The sequence below is a fragment of the Ruditapes philippinarum genome, unplaced genomic scaffold, assembly GCF_026571515.1.
Source record: "Ruditapes philippinarum isolate M1 unplaced genomic scaffold, ASM2657151v2 ctg3913_1_1_1_1, whole genome shotgun sequence".
NCBI lineage: Eukaryota > Metazoa > Mollusca > Bivalvia > Venerida > Veneridae > Ruditapes > Ruditapes philippinarum.
Window position 1 is genome coordinate 95,202 of NW_026859290.1, and position 22,302 is coordinate 117,503.

General features: G+C 33.2%; 1 protein-coding gene across 1 annotated transcript in view; it reads right to left on the reverse strand.

Annotated features, from left to right (window-relative positions):
- Window positions 1-9,459: 9,459 nt before the first annotated feature.
- The window catches only part of LOC132755966 (tripeptidyl-peptidase 2-like), a 34,294-nt gene continuing 21,451 nt past the window's right edge, over window positions 9,460-22,302 (reverse strand). Inside the window, exons 22-28 of the mRNA XM_060746908.1 lie at window positions 15,781-15,865; window positions 15,073-15,224; window positions 14,086-14,185; window positions 13,298-13,428; window positions 12,401-12,572; window positions 11,595-11,714; window positions 9,460-11,350 (exon numbers count right to left, since the gene is read on the reverse strand). Coding sequence (XP_060602891.1) covers window positions 11,261-11,350; window positions 11,595-11,714; window positions 12,401-12,572; window positions 13,298-13,428; window positions 14,086-14,185; window positions 15,073-15,224; window positions 15,781-15,865 — 850 coding nt within the window. The 3' untranslated portion in view covers window positions 9,460-11,260. The remainder of the gene's footprint in view (window positions 11,351-11,594; window positions 11,715-12,400; window positions 12,573-13,297; window positions 13,429-14,085; window positions 14,186-15,072; window positions 15,225-15,780; window positions 15,866-22,302) is intronic.

Genomic DNA, 22,302 nt, shown 5'->3' on the forward strand with positions numbered 1-22,302 from the left:
CCAAGTCTCGGTAAATGTTCAGTATGCATAGTATGTATATCCAAAGAAGAAGTAAACATTTTGTATTTCATTTGTAGTATAAAATAGAACATTTTGTTTCAACTGAAATAGTTTTGATTGTTCAGCACTCTTCCCAGGTACCTTTCAGCACTGTTCAAGTTCAATAGGCCTATATGTTTTGTTTCAGTTTTATTTTTTTTCCTGAATTTTTATCCTTCAGGCTTGATCTTGAAAATTTAAGTAAAATTATTCTAACAAGAATCTTGTTAGCCATAGCCTCCCTCAGTTTCCACATTTCACATTGGAATTGGTAAATAAGAAAAAGCCAGTCATTATTACCCGGTAGGGAAATATAAAATATGATAGTGAATTAGACTATTCAAATACTTACAAATCTCATCATTATTTATCTTAACATTGTCAAAAGTCCTTTTGATTCATAAGTAACAAAAGATTTTTAATATGTCTACTTGCTGCAGAGCTTTAAACTGATTAAAGCTGCCTCACGATTTATATAAAAAAATCGGCATCGCGAAAATATGTGACAAATGAAAATTTTTCTGTTTTCCTCATAAATTATACTATTTTGACTATTGTATGTTCTAATGCGTTCATAATTGATGCTTTTTGGATATTCTAATATTGTTTTCCACTGAGGAATTCATCAAAAAGCCTAAAAAGAAATTCCAAATTTTCAATTCACGGCACAAATTACAATATATCAACTTCAAAGACCAAGTCTGTGACTTAATAATGTTTTTGACATGTCTATAATAATGTTGGACTTTGTATTTAAGATTTTTATCAAACATTTAGTGTCTTATCTATTTTTATTGCCTGTGGCAATGTAAAATTAATCAGCGTAGCAAATGCTGAGATTGATTGCCTCAGGCGAAGATTACCAGTGCACCATGCTGTGTAGGGTCGTATTATTAAACATAATTTTACAGTTGTCCAAGATAAGCATCTGTCAAAATTTGACTTGTCCGGGACTAACTTTCTGCTTATTGTCAGTTGTCCCAAGTGGTTTTAGAGTTGTCCCGGACATCGGACTATAGGATTTGTAGAGCCCTGCAGGGACTGTAAAATCTCTAAAATTTGAAGTCACATTATATAGCCAATAGGTAAAGAAGGAAAACGTTACATGTTATATGACCAATAGGTAAAGAAGGAAAACGTTACATGTTCTATGACCAATAGGTAAAGAAGGAAAACGTTACATGTTCTATGACCAATAGGTAAAGAAGGAAAACGTTACATGTTCTATGACCAATAGGTAAAGAAGGAAAACGTTACATGTTATATGACCAATAGGTAAAGAAGGAAAACGTTACATGTTATATGACCAATAGGTAAAGAATGAAAACGTTACATGTTATATGACCAATAGGTTAAAGAATGAAAACGTTACATGTTCTATGACCAATAGGTAAAGAATGAAAACGTTACATGTTCTATGACAAATAGGTAAAGAATGAAAACGTTACATGTTCTATGACCAATAGGTAAAGAAGGAAAACGTTACATGTTATATGACCAATAGGTAAAGAATGAAAACGTTACATGTTCTATGACCAATAGGTAAAGAAGGAAAGCGTTACATGTTCTATGACAAATAGGTAAAGAATGAAAACGTTACATGTTATATGACCAATAGGTAAAGAATGAAAACGTTACATGTTCTATGACCAATAGGTAAAGAATGAAAACGTTACATGTTCTATGACCAATAGGTAAAGAATGAAAACGTTACATGTTATATGACCAATAGGTAAAGAATGAAAACAAACGTTGAATTCTGAAAGTCACGATCCCAAATCAAGGAGTAACAAATGACTCTAAAACTTCCATTATAGGAAGCCCTGAAAAAAAGTCTTTTTTACATTATTTCACTGTCTATGACTTACCTCAAAGTGTAAGGTTTCTATTTTTATCAATTTGCAGAAATATAGGTTGACTTGAAATATTTTGAGTTGTTATATATGATTCTGGTGTAAAAATTTATCGAATCCCAACTAAAAAATACTCATTATTTCTGTTGCATTGAATTATCGTATTTTAAGTTATGTAAATTTTTATTCATAATTGTATTTTGATTTTTAAACATTTGCTGAATGTTTATATGAGAAGTATCAAGAACTTGACATATGTAGATTTAATGTTTTTTTTTTTTCAAATTTGGGGGCAAGATATTTGTGTTTTGTTTTAGGATCTTGTAATAATAAGCAATAACTCGATGGTTATATTAATGAAAATAAAATTGTTTATTTATTAGTTTTTATTACAGAAATACTCCAACAGTGTAGGTTATAATTATGCATGTGCATCTTTAGGATGTTGATAAATTTCGGAATTATATAATGGACACAAAAATTTTGGAATTATATAATGGACATAAAAATTTCGGAATTATATAATGGACACAAAAATTTCGGAATTATATAATGGACACAAAAATTTCGGAATTATATAATGGACACAAAAATTTTGGAATTATGTAATGAACACAAAAATTTCGGAATTATATAATGGACACAAATGTTTGTTTTTTTACACTCAAAGGTTGTAAATACTTTTTGGTGCCTGTATTTTTGTAACTTGATAACTCAGAAATGCCAATAAAGGTTATTTGTAATCCTTTTTTCCCCCATGTTTTATTTTAGCATTAATATTAATCTTTCAGTGTTTTTATACGTCAGTTTATGAAAACGATATTTTCAACTTTTTTATGCTAGAGACTATTTTACTACTAATTTTGATGTGTACATTGAGTGTATTATTCATTTTGATGTGTACATTGAGTGTATTACTCATTTTGATGTGTACATTGAGTGTATTATTCATTTTGATGTGTACATTGAGTGTATTATTCATTTTGATGTGTACATTGAGTGTATTATTCATTTTGATGTGTACATTGAGTGTATTACTCATTTTGATGTGTACATTGAGTGTATTACTCATTTTGATGTGTACATTGAGTGTATTACTCATTTTGATGTGTACATTGAGTGTATTACTCATTTTGATGTGTACATTGAGTGTATTACTCATTTTGATGTGTACATTGAGTGTATTACTCATTTTGATGTGTACATTCAACTCTATATGTTTTGGGCACAAAATTAACAACACTGGTTTAAATAAGTAATATTTTTCTGACGTTTTACATTGAATTCTTAGGTAAAAATGAAATTGAATCATTTAGCTGTATAATTGATGTGAATGTTTAAATGGAAGTAAAGGGAGAATCATGCAATTAATGATTACTCGTGAGTTTATTATTTTAACCTGCAAATTAATCTTGCTACTTCCCATTATTACATATTTTACAACTTATATTTGAAAATACTGATTATACAATGTGTTCTGATTTACAAATTTTATTCTAAGTCATACTTTTACAGTAGCATTTAACAATTTTGCGATATTTTTGTATGTTGGGTATTTTTTTTTTCATATTTCATCGTCATAACCAAAGTTGTATTTGATTTCTAGTGTTTTTTTTTCCCCAAGGTATCTTTTTCGTCACAATATTGGCTTTGAAATAGAATTTACTGAATTGGTTTGCATTATAAATAGTTTTATACACTGTCTAATGTATGGTTTTATGCTATTATTGCAATATAGGTTCATTTTGTATAAATTTTTTGCATTAATTTAGTACTATAAGTGCAATAGCCTTATTCTTGCAATCTTTTTTTACAAGCCATGTTGTAGATTTGAAAAGTTGCTGTAGATTTTGAAATTTGCTATGTAATGATTGCCCACATATATATTTTTTACTCCCTTCCCTTAAACATGGCATGGTGTATACATATTTTATTATTGCCTTGATTATTTTTTAAATCAGGTTGTGAAATCAACCAATCAGCATGTCTCTTGCATACACAGATATAAACTATATTTTTTTGCTTAGAATGGCAGTGATTGGTTGGTCGATATGTCTGTGAAGCTTTTTTATGCCGCTACTTTTTTCAGTTTTGCCTTATAATTTTTATAAAAGCTATTCATATGTTGATTATTATAATATTATCAATATTTGAACATGTTAGCTGAAGTATGTATACTTGCATTAAAATTTACTTGCTAGTTTCTTTAACTTTTCATACACCAATCTCATAGCTTTAGTTTGATAACAATAATTATATCTGTGAACGAAACAAAACTTTCATATAACATAGGTTGCTTTGAGAGTGTAGCCATGTAATCATTGTCATTATTCAAACAGTATTGTAAGAAATTAATACGGGCGCTTTTCCGAATAAATTTCATCTCGGAAAAAAATCATGCTTTCAGGAGCAGTTCAAAAACAGCTTCGCACATCGTCATGTTCCAAATATAATATTATGTGATGATAAAGTGAATGTACACATGATGATAGTTTTTTGTGTGTGTAAAACTTTGTCATTTCAACAGGTCTTTGACTGCTTCAAGTGAAAAATTTGAAGTGACGTAAAAGTGTTTGCAGGGTAACACTGACATGCATTTGTGTATATTTGCCTTTTTAAGATGTTTCAGTTGTCACAGATATGTATTTTTATTGTGGAATATTATGGTAAGCTTGTATAATTGGATATTAAACATGAAGGTAGTTTTTTTTATTTTTATTTTCTAATTCCCGATTCACTTGTATGTATGTTGATGGGATTTCTTATAAAACCACCATTTGTTGATATTGTGATGCTTGTATGGAAACCAAATGTCATGTACATGTTTTTTTATATTTATTAAAGGTGCTGGCACATAAAGAAAAGGTTTTTTTATTTGTATGTGCTTTTTATATTAACCTAGTCAGTTTTAGGCACGGTTTTAGTTTTCAGTTTTATTATTTTATAAGTTACATGTAGCTTTATGTCTTAAAGAAATGTATTATAATAACATATTGAAATGTATTTTGTATTCAAGTCTGTAAAAAGTTGTGTCATGTATTCAGAGATAAGAAAAAAATCATTGCTTTTATAAAGTAAGTAATTTGGTGATTGAAATACATATTTTTTGCCACATGTAGTAATTCCACATTTAGGCATTTTTCCTTGTTTTTTGCAGGTTGCTTTAATATGATTTTGAAATAAGAACTATTTTTATGTTAAGTTTAGATAAGATAAGATTTTTTTTAAAGAAATCTCTTGCCTTTATTGTTTTGACAAGAATCTCTGCCTATGATTTTGTTTTATGCTTTTAATTTACACGATTTTTGTCATAATTGATAACATCACCTTAGTGCAATATCTGGTTAACTTCTATTTAATTTAGAAGGACTTAAGCCGTTACTGCACTAAGGTGACAATAATGAGTGCCATCCCCATAGTCATCATTGAAAGTTCAAAACTTACATTTTGTATTTACAAGTATTACATATTTAGTTACTTAATTACAACCAAACACACAACACCAAAGTATTTTAACATTAAGGAATTCTACTTAACAGTTTTTGTTTTATAATGATTTTTTTTTCTTATTAAGTTATTTGGTACACTGTCTTGTTCTTTTAGTACGAAATACACATATTTGAGATACTGTATATGACTCTTTGTCAAGAAGGAACGCACATTACTTACTTAAGTGTGAACACACCAGGTAGTATAAAATAAAGTACAAAATGTATACAAATTATAAGTAGTTTGGTATTTTACTTTATTCTCAGTTAATCTATTGTAATGATATATATTATATATACATTTACCTGTATGTAAGTTTTTCTTTTGTGTCATGTAAACTGTGGAAGTTTTGTTTATTTTATTGAGAAAAATCAGATATGTTTTTTTTTTTCAATTCATATTTCTCAATCATCCAGTGTTGATACAAAAGCCAACAAAACCAGTAAATGTGCTTTTGCTTTGACCATGTTTTACTATATGTTTCATTGTTTGGACCCAGGTCACATGATAATATATATTTTCCTGTTTTTGAATTTTATGCATAATTGATCACTGAAGAAACCAAAATAACTGGAATGATGTGTGAAGAATGCTTAAGTAGTAATTTGTGAAGACTTAAATAATAATCTGTTATTTCTTTCTTCAATTTCATGTGGATAAATTTATTTTTTTTGCATTGCAAATTGGAGCTTAAAGGAAAATGTGTACACATAACACGTGTTCACTTTGTACATATTGTACATATTTTTCATTTGCTTTGTGTTTTATCCAATGCAGAATGTTTATCCTAAGAAGAAGAAAAAGAATCAAGTACCAAATCTTTATTTCTTATAATTTCATTTCACTTTTAAATAATATTTTTGCCTTGCGGACCTATGTAACTTTCAAAATTGTTATAATTTTAGAAGATGACTATATTGACTAATTGAGTAACAAGTATAGAATTAATAGATTTAATGCAAATTTGAAGACAGTGGGTTTTTTGTGATCAGGGTCCAAACTATTATATGTTATATTGTTCTTTACTTTACACATGTAATATGACATCCATTGTACATATCAGTGGAACAAATCTTGTGTACCGAATTTTGACATGCATGATGATAATAAAGGTCTCAGAAATCCTCAATTTATTCTTAGTTTTGCTTCACTCGATGTGCTACAATGGTATCACATAGGTATTTGCTAATTTGGCTGTCTTAGTTTTGTTAAAAGAATAGTTTTTTTTTTAATGTGCTTTTTAGCTCACCTGTCACAAAGTGACAGGGTGAGCTTTTGTGATCGCTTTTCGTCCGGCGTCCGTCCGTCGTCCGTCCGTCCGTCCGTCCGTAAACTTTTACTTTAAATGACATCTCCTCATAAACCACTAAGCCAATTTCATCCAAACTTCACAGGAATGTTCCTTTGGTGGTCACCTTTAAAAATTGTTCAAAGAATTTAATTCCATGCAGAACTCTGGTTGCCATGGCAACCAAAAGAAAAAACTTTAAATATCTTCTTTTAAAAAACCGAAAGAGCTAGAGCTTAGATATTTGGCATGAAACATCTTCTAGTGAGTGTCTACCAAGATTGTTCAAATAAAAGCCCTGGGGTCAAAATTGGCCCCGCCCTAGGGGGTCATTGATTTTCCCTATATGTATATAGTAAAAACTTAAAAAATCTTCTTTTAAAGAACTCAAAGAGCTAGAGCTAAGATATTTAGCATGAAACATGTTTTAATGGGTGTCTACCAAGTTTGTTCAAATAAAAGCCCTGGGGTCAAAATTGGCCCCGCCCCAGGGGGTCATTGATTTTCTCTATATGCATATAGTAAAAACTTAAAATATCTTTTTTAAAGAACCCAAAGAGCTAGAGCTAAGATATTTAGCATGAAACATCTTCTAATGAGTGTCTACCAAGTTTGTTCAAATAAAAGTCCTGGGGTCAAAATTGCCCCGCCCCAGGGGGTCATTGAGTTTCCCTATATGTATATAGTAAAAACTTAAAAAATCTTCTTTTAAAGAACCAAAAGAGCTAGAGCTAAGATATTTAGCATGAAACATGTTCTAATGGATGTCTACCAAGTTTGTTCAAATAAAAGCCCTGGGGTCAAAATTGGCCCCGCCCCAGGGGGTCATTGATTTTCCCTATATGTATATAGTAAAAACTTAAAAAATTTTCTTTTAAAGAACCAAAAGAGCTAGAGCGAAGATATTTAGCATGAAGCATGTTCTAATGGATGTCTACCAAGTTTGTTCAAATAAAAGCCCTGGGGTCAAAATTGGCCCCGCCCCAGGGGGTCATTGATTTTCCCTATATGTATATAGTAAAAACTTAAAAAAATCTTTTTTTAAAGAACTCAAAGAGCTAAGATATTTAGCATGAAACATGTTCTAATGGGTGTCTACCAAGTTTGTTCAAATAAAAGCCTTGGGGTCAAAATTGGCCCCGCCACAGGGGGTCATTGATTTTCCCTATATGTACATGTATATAGTAAAAACTTAAAAAATCTTCTTTTAAAGAACTCAAAGAGCTAGAGCTAAGATATTTAGCATGAAACATGTTCTAATGGGTGTCTACCAAGTTTGTTCAAATAAGAGCCCTGGGGTGAAAATTGGCCCCGGCCCGGGGGTCATTGATTTTCCTTATATATGTGTATATCAAAAACTTAAAAAGTATTCTTTGAAAAAACCTAAATAGCTAGAGTTAAGATATTAAGCATGAAACATCTTCTAGTGAGTGTCTACAAAGTTTGTTCAAATAAAAGCCCTGGGGTCAAAATTGGCCCTGCCCTGGGGGTCATTGATTTTTCTTATATGTGTATAGGAAAAACTTTAAAAACATCTTTGAAAAAACCCAAATAGCTAGAGTTTAGATATTAAGCATGAAACATGTTCTAGTAAGTATCTACAAAGTTTGTTCAAATAAAAGCCCTGGGGTCAAAACTGGCCCCGCCCCAGGGGTGTCATTGTTTTTAACTATATGTGTATAGTAAAAAGTTAAAAAATCTTCTTTAAAAAAACACAATGAGCTACAGCTTAGATGTTTAGCATGAAACATCTTCTTATGGGTGTCTACCAAGTTTGTTCAAATAAAAGCCCTTGGTTAAAATTGGCCCTGCCGGGGGTAGGGGATGGCAGATCATTGTTTTTCATTATAAGTGTGTACATCATGAAACGTCTTCTTATAGGTGTCTTCCAAGTTTGTTCAAATAAAAGCCCTGGGGTTTAAACTGGCCCCGCTCCGGGGGCCTACATACAGGTGAGCGACCTTAGGGCCATCATGGCCCTCTTGTTTGAAGAAAGTTAGTAGCATATTTGAATTGCTCCCAGGTTGGCAAGTACTGGTGACATTTTGTTAAAAGAAAATTCTTTAAAGAAATTTGTAGCATATTTGAAATGCTTGAAAGTACTGGTGACATTTGGATAGCTTTGGTTCTACGGTAGTTTTAATCTACACTAGCAGTATTTCTATAATTTCAGTAATACAACAGTTGGCATTTACTTTATACCAGTCTTGTCCAGTTTCTCTATTTGTAATTGCTAACTTTCTGTGGTTCATAGAAATTTGTATCTCCAAACTGAACAAAATTTGGATTGTTATGCCTCCCTAACAGTAGTAATAGATGGAATAGTTCCTTCAAAAGATTCTCAACTAATACAGTTTAAAGCTCAACACATGGCCCTTAACAATGATAATGTAACTTGGACCTGCTCTGTTCTGCATATTATGCCAGATACGAAAACAATAGCTTGAGCAATTCCTTGTCACAAACAAAATTTAATGCCAATGTTAAGTTTGAAATGGTCAAGAACTTTTACTTTTAAATGATTTGAGTTATTTATTTGTCTCACTTATTCTCCAAGTAGTATCTGTCTTTTGTACACAAACTTAAATAAAGTGAACTAGCCTACAGAATATTGGTGGTTCTACTTATGATAAACTTATGTTTCCGCTTATGTCTGAAATAATGAATTGAGCTGCACCCCGAGGTCTTTTAACTCCACAAAAAGCTGCAGTCACCGTTATGACCTTGACAGAGTCGGTGTGCTTTGAAACCCAAAATAAACAAAAGAAATAAAATGAACAAACTCGTACAAAAAAAATTTGTAATTTATTTCATAAATAGGATTTGTTATAAAAGAGAGAATGTGATAAATATGTAACATTTACTGTAAGCAATTACAATATTTACATGTTATTTTTTTCTATATAGATAATTTCATTAATATCTCTGCTATATATAATATTCATTAAAATCTGGAGCAACCAAAAATCACAACAAGATTTAACAGCAGTGCACTTAATGATTTATACAATTGTCTATTTCTTAGCCCATTGTTACACATAAACACTTTTCAACCTAAGCACCTGTTACATCACACCGCTGTCATCACTAAACCTCATATGATAATAGGTACTGGTATATCATGTGACCAAGAAATGGCGGCCATTTTAATACTTGCATTATTATTACAACCTGGTTTCTGTACAGATCAGGGGAAGTAACTGCTGAGCCAGTTTGATAAATATCTTTTAACATACATAAAGAAAAACTCGTGTAAAGGCCATTTATTACTATTACACAATAACTTTGTTCGAAAGCGTATGACCAATTGTCCATTTAGGTATACACAATGTATCTAATAACTGTGAAATTCTAAAGCATCAGATATTATAAATATTTTCTGCTAAATCAGCTTACATATTAAATTTTTTCAATGGTGACCAAGTTAACAAAAGGCAAAATTTTGAAAAATAAATGCAAGCAAGAGTTACAGAACTTGCACTAGAAGATAATTCTATGGTCCTGAACAAGTGTGTCCAGCGTATTGCTATTTTCCAAAAAATAATTTCATATTTAACAAATTTCATGAACAAATAACAAAACAAAAATTTTGTGACAGCAAATAAAGAACATCGGCAGGAGCTATGCAATTTGAAAGAAATTATCAAAAAAGGCACTGGTCCCTAAAACCAAATGATAAGCAATAAAATTAAAATAGAAAAATCAACTTTCAAGATTTTACAATCTATATTTTTCAAACTAATTAATAGGGGTGTCACGGTTAAAAGAAATGCTAACCGTTTAAACGGCAACCTAGTTAAAACATTTAAACAACCTTTAGATTTTTAACATTAACTTTGTTTCTTTTAACAAAATACGATATTTTGTTCGTATTTTGTTGTACTCAAAATGATTATAATACATATTCGATATATAATAATTATTTTCCGTTAGGGTCGTACCATACTCGATCAGTTCGGGAAAATTTTTTTTAGAGTAAAACTAAAATACAAACAAGCTGTCTTGTTAGTAATACTTAGAATCAATTTAAAACTGTTTCGCCTCTTTGTAAAAACTAACCTCAGTTATTTGTTATTGAATTTTCTAACCGGATTTCAGCTACAAACTGACTGTACCCGCTTAAATGGATAAACGTGACACACCTACTAATTAATTTCTCTTCATACACTATGTAGCTTATATCATTTTACATACATAAATAAGAAACGTATCCACAGGACACAAATAACCCGCATCAAGAAAACCCATACTTGATTTTGTGATCTTTATTTATACATGTATAAAAGCATCGTATGTTCATTGTGACCATGACCTTTGAGCAGGCAATATCGTTTTTGGCACAAGTTATTAAGGCCAAGTTTTAAAAAAATCTAATAGCACACATTAAATTAGAGAAGAGGGCAAGCAAACTTTTTTTCAGAACATGCATATAACAAAATAAAAGTTCCTTTACAATTCCAAGTCATACAAACGGTACGGATTTTCACTCAGTGTCTTGGTAAAATGCCATTGCAAAAACAAAGTTTAAAAAAAAATCCAAGTATGGAAGTCCCATAGATTTAGATTTGAATTTTGTCCGCACCACCATGATCTAGAAAGGTCTGTAACTCTGAGGGTATTTAACTAGAATCCAGTTGGCGAAATGTCTAGCACAGTGTTCCCAGCCCAATTTCCCATACAACTGAAAAATTGAAAAAGAATGATGAAACAAAACAAATACAATCATATAGAACAAATGTATAGGTATTAATCAACTTTTAAAATATGAACTTTTTCAAAAAGTCAACAAAATGAATCTGTACTAAAGCTCAGAAAACTAATAATATCACACATAAATCCTTGATTTATCAGAAATGTTGACCATGTTAAAAAAAGAAGTTCAAAATAGGCCAAACTTAAATCTCTCATCAACAATTATAGCTCACCTCAAGTATTTTCTGCTCGGCATCTTTGTTAGGTTTGTCCTCTATTTGTTTCAGAGAGAGTTTCAATGCTCTACCATACTGTCTATGGACCATGGCATGTTTTATACTTAAGGGTAAAACCTGAAATATTTTAAGCAAAATAAAAATATATGTATTATACTATAACCTGCTGAATTTCTAAAATGGACTTGCCAATCTTCCATTTTTGAAACTGTCCATTATCAATTCTGTTGAAAACCTAGTTATACCTGACTTATGGTAGTTTTTACCTATATACACAGACAATTGTCTCCAGTATGCACAACAGATTGTGGTCGGCAATGTTCTTCTATTTAGCAAGTTTAACAGACTGGGCTCCAGGTAGAAACTAGAAATGTGTCATAACGCCACAAATGCCCCTGCATGCAGCCAAAATTTAAACATTAAAATTTGAACTTGATTTGTATTTTGTGGTAAATTACCTGCACATGCAGATTTCAACCTTAGAGATACATTTTCCTACAAAAGTTAGAGTGCTGAAACAGAAAATTTCTTCTTTTTTTCAAAGTCAAAAAGGCATAATCTTTTCAAAAAATCATTGAACAACAACCAAATTTGATCTTGACCTGCATATTCACATCATATATCCAAATGTCAAATTTGAGTTGTTTGGTTTGGTTTAACAATGACATTGACACATTACTGGTCATACACACCAAACACTATAGTAAGTAGGCCTAAAATGAGTTGGTACCACTGATTTAGTTAAATCCTCGAAAAAAAAACCCAAAATAAACCAACAAACAAACAAATAAATCTGTAAATACCTTAGAATCATTAACATCGGTCCATTTAGCAACCTCTATCATAGTTTTATCTAGATCATCATCAGTTACAGTACATGACTCAGTGTTCCAGTCATTTAGTATAACATCAGCTTGTGCCGTACCTAGTTTCAACAATGCTGTTATCACCTGAGATTTCTTCTCCTCTTTCTCACTGAAATATAAATAGTTTCAATTTACTACATTTGTACCTTTAAAAACCTTTAACCCTTAACCTGCTATGGACTTGTCCAGTTTCCAATTTGGAATACTTCAGTATCAATTTTGGACACATCAAGACAAGAATGGGAGAGCAAGGTGGCCTGGTTCTGTTCTGGTGGCAAAGACTAATCATTTTTGGTTCCGGCAGGTCAAGGGTTGCAAATTACAAACATCTTCAAATAGTTACTATAAACATGATAAATGAACAATCACAAGCAAAAGTGAAACTGAAAACTGCAAGCAAATAAACTTGCATTGTATATTTAGAGTAAATTCTATTTTATGTGGCACAAAAGAATTATTTGAGATTTTTTCCCCTTAAATTTTTAAAGATATTATTCAATAACCATGATTAACATGATCCTTTCTATATCAAGCTATCAGCAAAAACAAATGATACAGTTAGATCAGTTACAATTTTGTTCTTAAGTACATGTGAAATTTTAAGTGGATATCTGCAGTGGTAACCAAGAAATTCTGTTAATATCCAAATACACCACTGTGAGACAATACCAAATATAACCCCATCATTCTTAGAATAGTCAATTTAATACCAATTGCTCAAGTTAACAAGAATAAAAATAAAAATAATTAGAGCAATTAACAAAATCCATTCAAAACATTCTGCAGTACCATGTTAAAGTACATTTTCATATGTTATACAATATTTGTACACACCTTTTAATAGTGCTTGCCTCTGTACTGTTGTCTGTCTTCATACCAAAGTAAGCTAGGACGCTGTTTTGATCTATCTTAGATAGTATATATCTGCTTAGGTCAATCATCTCTCCAACACACTTCTCTCTGTCCTATATTAAATAGTGTACATAAATATTACAGGAATATATATGTTCATATTTTATCATACATGTATTTATTGTCAGTAGGACAGCATGCTCGGCTATTATCAGTGCTTGATAGTGAAACAAAAGCCAAGCCAGAGTTATAGGCCTTGGAAAGTGAGCTCCTATTAGGAACAACTTCAATAGTTTTGAAGATTGATGTTGCATGTAAAACATAAAACTCTAACATTCTAAGATAACAAGGGGCCATAAATGTGTCAAAATCAAAGCTACAGGTATGGGCCTTCGACAGAGACCCCCTATAATAATAGTCTCCCTGTAAAAGTAGTATCAAATATGAAGCAAATATCTTCAGTGTTTCATAAGATAGGATGTTGTACAAGAAGTTAAAACTTAACCAAAGTGTTAAACTTAGGCCAATACCCGATTCAGTAGGACAGCCCTATATTTCCTCAAAAAGTCAAGCTTAAAACTGTACTCGGTCTATATACATTAACATATTTTCTATATTATTATTATTTACTAGACTAAACACAAAATCCAATACAACGAACAGAAATAAAATTTGTATTATTTTTCCTATATTTGGCTGTCATAAATTTAACTTGAATCACTGAGCAACAATATATGATTTATTTGAATAGGTAAAAAATCCCAACAAACCTTTTCAGAGTCTAGAGCCTGAAGTCTGGCTATATATAGTGGAAGATGATCCTCATACTCTGATCTTAGCTCCTCGAACAATGGATGACTTATCTCCAATCTAGAAAACAAAATAAACCATATACAATAACTCACTTTTTTCCATTCATTTCTTTGATTATAATGTCTTGGTACAAACCCTATAATAATTTTTTTGAAGTTGTTAATGAAAAAAAAATCAAAAATAAGTTCATTTTTTAGGACTTCAAAAAAGCTGTAATTTAAAACCTAGATCGCTTATTTTTGTCCTAAAAAAAAACAAAAAAATACAGCAAGTTTGAATTTAAATACAAAATTACATGCAACAATCATTTTTCTTTGTGCTAATATTTAAGTATTTATACTTGTGTGTACAGGCATCACTTATTAATAAAGCAGATTGTATTTTTTCAGTATCATTTTTACATGATATTACTCTTAATACAATGCCAACAGAAACTGTGTCTTTACAATCTATACAAAGAGTAAAACAGCTAGCACATTTGTATAGTTTGACCAGACTCGTTACTGTTGGCTACAGTACTCAATTATAATTTTTCAACAGTAAAATTTCACCAATCCATAATGGATACTTCCAAATTCAAAGCAGGGCTCAAATTAAGAAGTGTTAGTCAATAGGACAAAAAAGGTTTGAAATTAAAATTTTACCCCACTTGTAAAACGTAAGTTTTGTAGAGAAACAAGAAATGTTTTCATTAAACACAGATTTGATAAAGAAACTAGAATTGGTCCATAAAATGAAGAAACTAGAAATGTGTCCATAAAATGAAGAAACTAGAAATGTGTCCATAAAACACATAATTGGTGTAGAAACTAGACATGTGTCCAAAGGGCAGAGTGGCAACAGGGGAGGCATGCAAGTGCAATCTATATGCCACCTACCCTGTGTTTGTGTATGTTTGAGCATAAAAAAACAATAAATGATAAATGTACAATTTCCACACATACTTGGACAACCATGTAATTCTGAGATCTCTCAAAGCTTCCTTGTATTCATCCTCCTTAGTTTTATCCTTGTTCTTATCATTCTTATCTTTACCATTTGACTTGTTGTTCTTCTTTGGCGACTCCGTTATTACATACTTGAATGGTAGAGAACTCTGAAATATTTACATGTATATATTCAATATTGTTCATGAATAGAAATAATTTATTGCATTGTAGCGACTCAGTTATTACATACTTGAATGGTAGAGAACTCTGAAATATTTACATGTATATATTCAATATTATCAACGGTTTAACATAATTTATTGTATTTTGATGGTTTTACACCAAACTGAAACAGATAAAGGTTAAAGGTGGATATTTAAACTTTCAATAGTTTTGACTTTGTGCTTAAATATTTCAAGAAAAGTGTACAAATTAAGATTTTAAGAAAAGTAAAAAGATTCATTCAAATAAATTCAAGTATTTATTTACATGTTATGTGCGATAAAACATATTTTGCTGTATTTATCAACAGATTTCTACTGCGTGACTAAAGCAGTCAGTCCTATTTTTGCATATTTTGACATCTTTTTGGTAACTTATATTTTTCTAGATACATGTGCGATTTAAATTCTAAAATGAACTAATAGAATTTAAAATTGTTTTTGTCTGTGTTGTTAAGACTTGTAACAAGAAGAATACTAATTGACATGCTGATATACTTACAGCTTTCTTGGCTGGTTCCTCTTTCAGTAAAGTTATAGTTCCTGAGAGATAGCATCCAGCTGTAGCTGTTTTAACCAATGGTATTCTAAAATACAGGGAAAAAAACAACATACAAAATATGCCTGCTAAGATGAGAATAAATAAAATTGAACTTGGTAAATAATTTCCTACACCGACTTAATATAGGAAAGGAATATTTTGTAAGGGTATGATTTATTCTTTTATTTATGCTAGAATACTTAATGTCGAATTGTCAATTTTTTTTGCAATTTTTTGTCATAAAAGTGAATTTTTCTTTATTTTCATAATCATGAATTCACATTATCATCATATTCAAAATTGAAGTGTTGCTTAATAAATAAGAAAATGCAATTTCCTGTAACCTTGAATTATGGTGGAAATTGATAAGCGAACATAAGAAATGACTCAATGTCCAAAATAAATGTGATGAAGAAATTAACTGAAGATCCAACAAGCAGAGCTACCCATGGATTACAAATCTAATACTTTCCCTTATGAACTAAGCAGGCAAAAGCAGTCACAGGCAAAAGCAGTCAGGCCGAGAGGCAAAGAGACCTTGGATAATATTTAACATGATAAAACAATCAAACAATATTCAAAACAGAACAAACAAGATATGTTTGTAAAACATGTATGCCCCCTATCAGCAGCCAATTAGTCATGTGATAAGGTTATTATGCATGACGTCTGACCCAGTGATCAAACAATTAATAAGGGTTATAAAGTATCTACTGGTCATGACCTTGACCTTTGACCCCTTGACCCAAAACTCAATAGGGGTCATCTGCTGGTCACGACCAATCATCATACAAAGTTTGAAGTTCCTAGGCCTAGGTGTTTTTAGTAAATTGATCAGAAACCATTTTTACCTACAAGGTCAATGTGACCTTGACCTTTGACCCCTTGACCCCAAAATCAATAGGGGTCATCTGCTGGTCATGACCAATCACCATGCCAAGTTTGAAGTTCTTAGGCCTAAGGGTTCTCTTATTATTGATCTGAAACCGTTTTAACATACAAGGTCAATGTGACCTTGACCTTTGACCCCAAAATCAATAGGGGTCATCTGCTGGTCATGACCAATCACCATGCCAAGTTTGAAGTTTCTAGGCCGAAGCGTTCTTTAGTTATTGATCAGAAACCGTTTTTACTTACAAGGTCATTGTGACCTTGACCTTTGACCCCTTGATCCCTAAATCAATAGGAGTAATCTGCTGGTCATGACAAATCACCATACCAAGTTTGAAGTTCCTAGGCCTAAGCGTTCTTTAGTTATTGATCAGAAACCGTTTTTACTTAAAAGGTCAATGTGACCTTGACCTTTGACCCCAAAATCAATAGGGGTCATCTGCTGGTCATGACCAATCACCATGCCAAGTTTGAAGTTTCTAGGCCGAAGCGTTCTTTAGTTATTAATCAGAAACCGTTTTTACTTACAAGGTTATTGTGACCTTGACCTTTGACCCCTTGATCCCAAAATCAATAGGAGTAATCTGCTGGTCATGACAAATCACCATACCAAGTTTGAAGTTCCTAGGCCTAAGCGTTCTTGAGTTATTGATCAGAAACCGTTTTTGCTTAAAAGGTCAATGTGACCTTGACCTTTGACACCTTCACCTAAAACTCAATAGGGGTCATCTGCTGATCATGACCAATCATCACACAAAGTTTGAAGTTCCTAGGCCTAAGCGTTTTTAGTTAATTGATCGGAAACCGTTTTTACCTACAAGGTCAATGTGACCTTGACCTTTGACCCCTTGACCCCAAAATCAATAGGTCATCTGCTGGTCATGACCAATCACCATACCAAGTTTGAAGTTCCTAGGCATAAGGGTTCTTAAGTTATTGATCCGAAAGCATTTTTACCTACAAGGTCAATGTGACCTTGACCTTTGACCCCTAGACCCCAAAATCAATAGGGGTCATCTACTGATCATGACCAATCACCATCTCAAGTTTGAAGTCCCTAGGCCTAAGGGTTCTTTCATTATTGATCGGAAACCGTTTTTACCTACAAGGTCAATGTGACCTTGACCTTTGTCCCCTTAAAGCCAAAATCAATAGGGGTCATCTGATTGGTCATAACCAATCACCATACCAAGTTTGAAGTTCCTAGGCCTAAGGGTTCTTTTGTTATTGATCAGAAACCATATTTAATTAAAAGGTCAATGTGACCTTGACCTTTGACCCCTTGACCCCAAAATCTATACGGGTCATCTACTGATCATGACCAATCACCATACCAAGTTTGAAGTTCCTAGGCCTTAAGGTTCTTTAGTTATTGATCGGAAACCGTTTTTACCTACAAGGTCAATGTGACCTTGACCTTTGACCCCTTGACCCCAAAATCAATAGGGGTCATCTACTGGTCATGACCAATCACCATACCAAGTTTAATGTTCCTAAGCCTTAAGGTTCTTTAGGTATTGATCGGAAACCGTTTTTACCTACAAGGTCAATGTGACCTTGACCTTTGACCCCTTGACCCCAAAATCAATAGGGGTCATCTACTGGTCATGACTAATCACCATACCAAGTTTGAAGTTCCTAGGCCTTAAGGTTCTTTAGTTATTGATCGGAAACCGTTTTTGCTTTTAAGGTCAATGTGACCTTGACCTTTGACCCCTTGACCCCAAAATCAATAGGGGTCATCTACTGGTCATGACTAATCACCATACCAAGTTTGAAGTTCCTAGGCCTTAAGGTTCTTTAGTTATTGATCGGAAACCGTTTTTGCTTTCAAGGTCAATGTGACCTTGACCTTTGACCCCTTGACTCCAAAATCAATAGGGGTCATCTACTGGTCATGACCAATCACCATACCAAGTTTGAAGTTCCTAGGCCTTAAGGTTCTTTAGTTATTGATCGGAAACCGTTTTTGCTTTCAAGGTCAATGTGACCTTTAACCTTTGACCCCTTGACCCCAAAATCAATAGGGGTCATCTACTGGTCATGACCAATCACCATACCAAGTAGTAGTCACGTGATCAACAACTATTCATATGACGTCACACATAAGTGTGACGTATTAATTTGTTCTCGACTTGTTCATTCCACAGTCAGGACGTGCATTTTTTGTGCTTTGGACAAAAGTTCGGATTATGTCTGATTCTCTTGAAAATAAGTTTGATGAATTTATGAGTTCATTTGATAATAGACTTAGAAACATTGAGAAAGGTTTATCTGAGACCAGATTCGCGCAAGAGCGACGCTCTGAGGATTCCATTCCTCCAGCTTTAGGCCTCGTGGGCGCTAGTAATCCGCCATTTTTGTCTTCAGCGACGGGCGCTACTAGTAATCAGCCGGACTTACAGGCGGAGTTCCAATCGTTGAAGGACAGTTTGAGTAAGGTAAAAATTCCGGCAGAACTGAGATTAAATGACAGTAGACAAGGTATTAAGAGAAGTGATCAACCTCTATTGAATGTCATTGTAAAATGTGGTCGGTATTGTGAAACTGGCATAAAACTGTTGGGAACTTTGGAAGCTGGCAGTTCTTTAGATCAAGAAACTTTGGATAACTTATTTCTTATTCATCACGCACAGGTTAAATATCTTCAAGAGGAGTTTGCTGCCTTACTTGTTAATGGTCAATTTGACACGTCAACTGCCAAAATATTCCGCAGTCTTCAGAGAAATACTTCGGGTTTCGACCAAACTTCATTGGAAACATTGCGATCAGCAGCAACATTAGCTGCAGCTGGACGTTCATCTGGATCTGGCGACGAGCGAGGACGCCGTGGACAGTCGTATTTTTATGGTCGTGGCCGAGGACGAGGTTCGTTTTCATATAGACAGGATCGTGACGTTTTCCAGAGTTTTGCTAATAGGCAATTTCCTAATCGAAGGCAACCAAGGGAGGACAACTCAAACGTGCAAGGTTCGGAGTCGATATAAGAGTTTTTTCCCTTTAACATTAAATGTGTATTAGTACGCTTCGGAATCATTTAGACGCGTGGAAAAATATCGACGCACCGTCCTACATTTTGAACTGGATAAACAATGGAATAGAAATACCTTTTTCGTCACCAGTAAGTGTTAGTTTTGAACTTAATAATAAATCTTACAGTCGGAAGGAGTACATTTTTCTTAGACACGAAATATCGCGGCTTATTGACGCTGATTGTATTGAAAAATGTGATATAAAACCAACGTGTGTTAATCCCATTCATTGTGTACCAAAAAAGAACAACAATCTTCGTCTCATCACAGATTTGCGAAAACTAAACTCTTATTGTACTGTGCCCAAATACAGAAATGAAGACATTAGAGATACTGTTAATTTGATTAAACCTGGAGATTATTTTGTCACAACTGATATAAAAGATGGCTTTTTTCACATTCCTGTTGCTGTAAACTGTAGAGATTTTTTAGGTTTTAGGTTTGATAATTCATATTACAGGTGGAAAGTTCTACCTTTTGGTTTATGTGCAAGTCCATATTATTTTAACAAAGTTATCCGCACTGTTATTGTTTATCTTAGATCTATTGGATTACGTGTTACTGCGTTTGTTGACGATTTTCTGTTGGCTTTTAGTAGGTCAACTGCTACTGATCACGTTGACCAGTTATTACAAACATTGACTGAGTTGGGTTTTACTATCAATTTTGATAAATCACAACTTAATCCTTCTAGATCTATTAAATATATTGGGTATTCTATTTACAGCACTGTAGAAAATGTAAGAGTCCAGGCGCTTTCTGTTCGTACCTCTAAACTAAAGCGTAGCATACGTAAAGCGTTACACCTCAAGCGTATTACATTTAGGTTTTTAGCGCAAATTTGTGGTCAGTGCATATCTGTATCTTGGGTTGTATCTCCTGGCAAGCTTTTTCTCAGGAACGCATATCCTTTACTTTCTAAGTGTAAGGGTTGTTGGTCCAATCAGGTTACTCTTACACCTGAAGTGTTACAAGAACTTAATTGGTGGTTAGAATCTGTTGATTACTGGAATGAAAAAGTAATATGTACAGAAGTAGTTCAAGGTCAGATTGTTACGGATGCCAGCCATCTGGGTTGGGGAGCTATTTACAAAGGTCACGTTGCTTCGGGCGACTGGAACAAAAGAATGTCGTACCTGTCTTCGAACGAGAGAGAAATGTTTGCTATACTAATGGCTTTAAAAGCTTTTTCCAGCCTTATTCGGGGAAAGAGTATTCAGATTTTAACAGACAATATATCAGCCGTGGCTTATATAAACCACATGGGGGGTCCAAGTCCATCCCTTACCAATTTAGCAATAGCAATATGGGCAGAAGCAATAGATCTTGGACTCACAGTCAAGTGTGCACATATATCAGGGGTAAACAATCGGGAGTCGGATTATTGGTCAAGGACACCCGACAAACACAATTGGATGTTAAACCGGCATTTGTTCAAATATCTAGACAAACTTTGGGGTCCTCATACCATCGACCGCTTTGCAAATTGTCAGAACAGTCAGTTAGAGAGGTTCAACAGTCGGTACTGGGAACCATTGTCCGAAGCAGTGGACGCTCTTTCTCAGGTCAAGTGGCACTTAGAAAACAACTTTGTAAACGCCCCATTTTGCTTACTTCACAAAGTGTTAGATGTTATTCAAACACAAAAAGCATATGCAACTGTGATAGCCCCAAAATGGTTAGGTCAGACTTGGTTTCACCGTCTAGTCAAAATGTCCATTTCCCCACCATTGAGGTTACCAAACAATCCGAGAGTATGTCGGTCAATGGGAGTAGCGGAACCTGCCGCAATAGAAAATGGGCCCTGTATGCTTGGAGGATATATGGAGGCACAAACTTGAACTTAAGGGCTGGTCATTAGAGGTTTCTGATAGATTTCAGTTTTGTATTGCTCCAAGTACGCTTCGTTCATATAACCACATATTAGAGAAACTGTATGATTTTTGCCTGTCTAGACCTTGCCCTTTTCCTCCGTTAGCCAACAAAGATCTTGCAGATTTTTTATTTTTGATAGGGTGTCAGTCACAAAGGCCTAACTCAGTATTACGTACTGCTACAGCTGCTATTGGTCATATATATAAAGTTCAAAGTTTACCAAACATTGCTGATAGTTATGAGATAAAGATGCTGATTTGTGCTCTTGTTAAGTCAGGTACTTCCAGGCCCATGCAAAGGTCTAAGGTTATGCCTACAAGTAGTTTTCATGATTTGTTTTTGAAATGGGAGGACAACAATATATTAGATATTAAAGCCCTGAGACTTAAAGCCATTACTCTGCTTGCCTTGACAGCTATGTTAAGACCATCTGATATAGCTCCTAATGCTCAGACTGTTGACACAGATGGTGTTAGGAAGGTGGTTTTTGCTGTTGATCAAGTTGCATTTTCTGATGAAGATGCCAAAATTCAATTTTTTGGTATCAAGAATGATACTAAACGTACAGGTTTTGAGATTGTATTGCCTCGCGCCAGTATTGTAAAGTTAGATCCTGTTCAAACCCTGCAGGATTACATTGAGAGAACAAAAAATTATAGGTCTTCTGACAATGCTATTTTCCTTA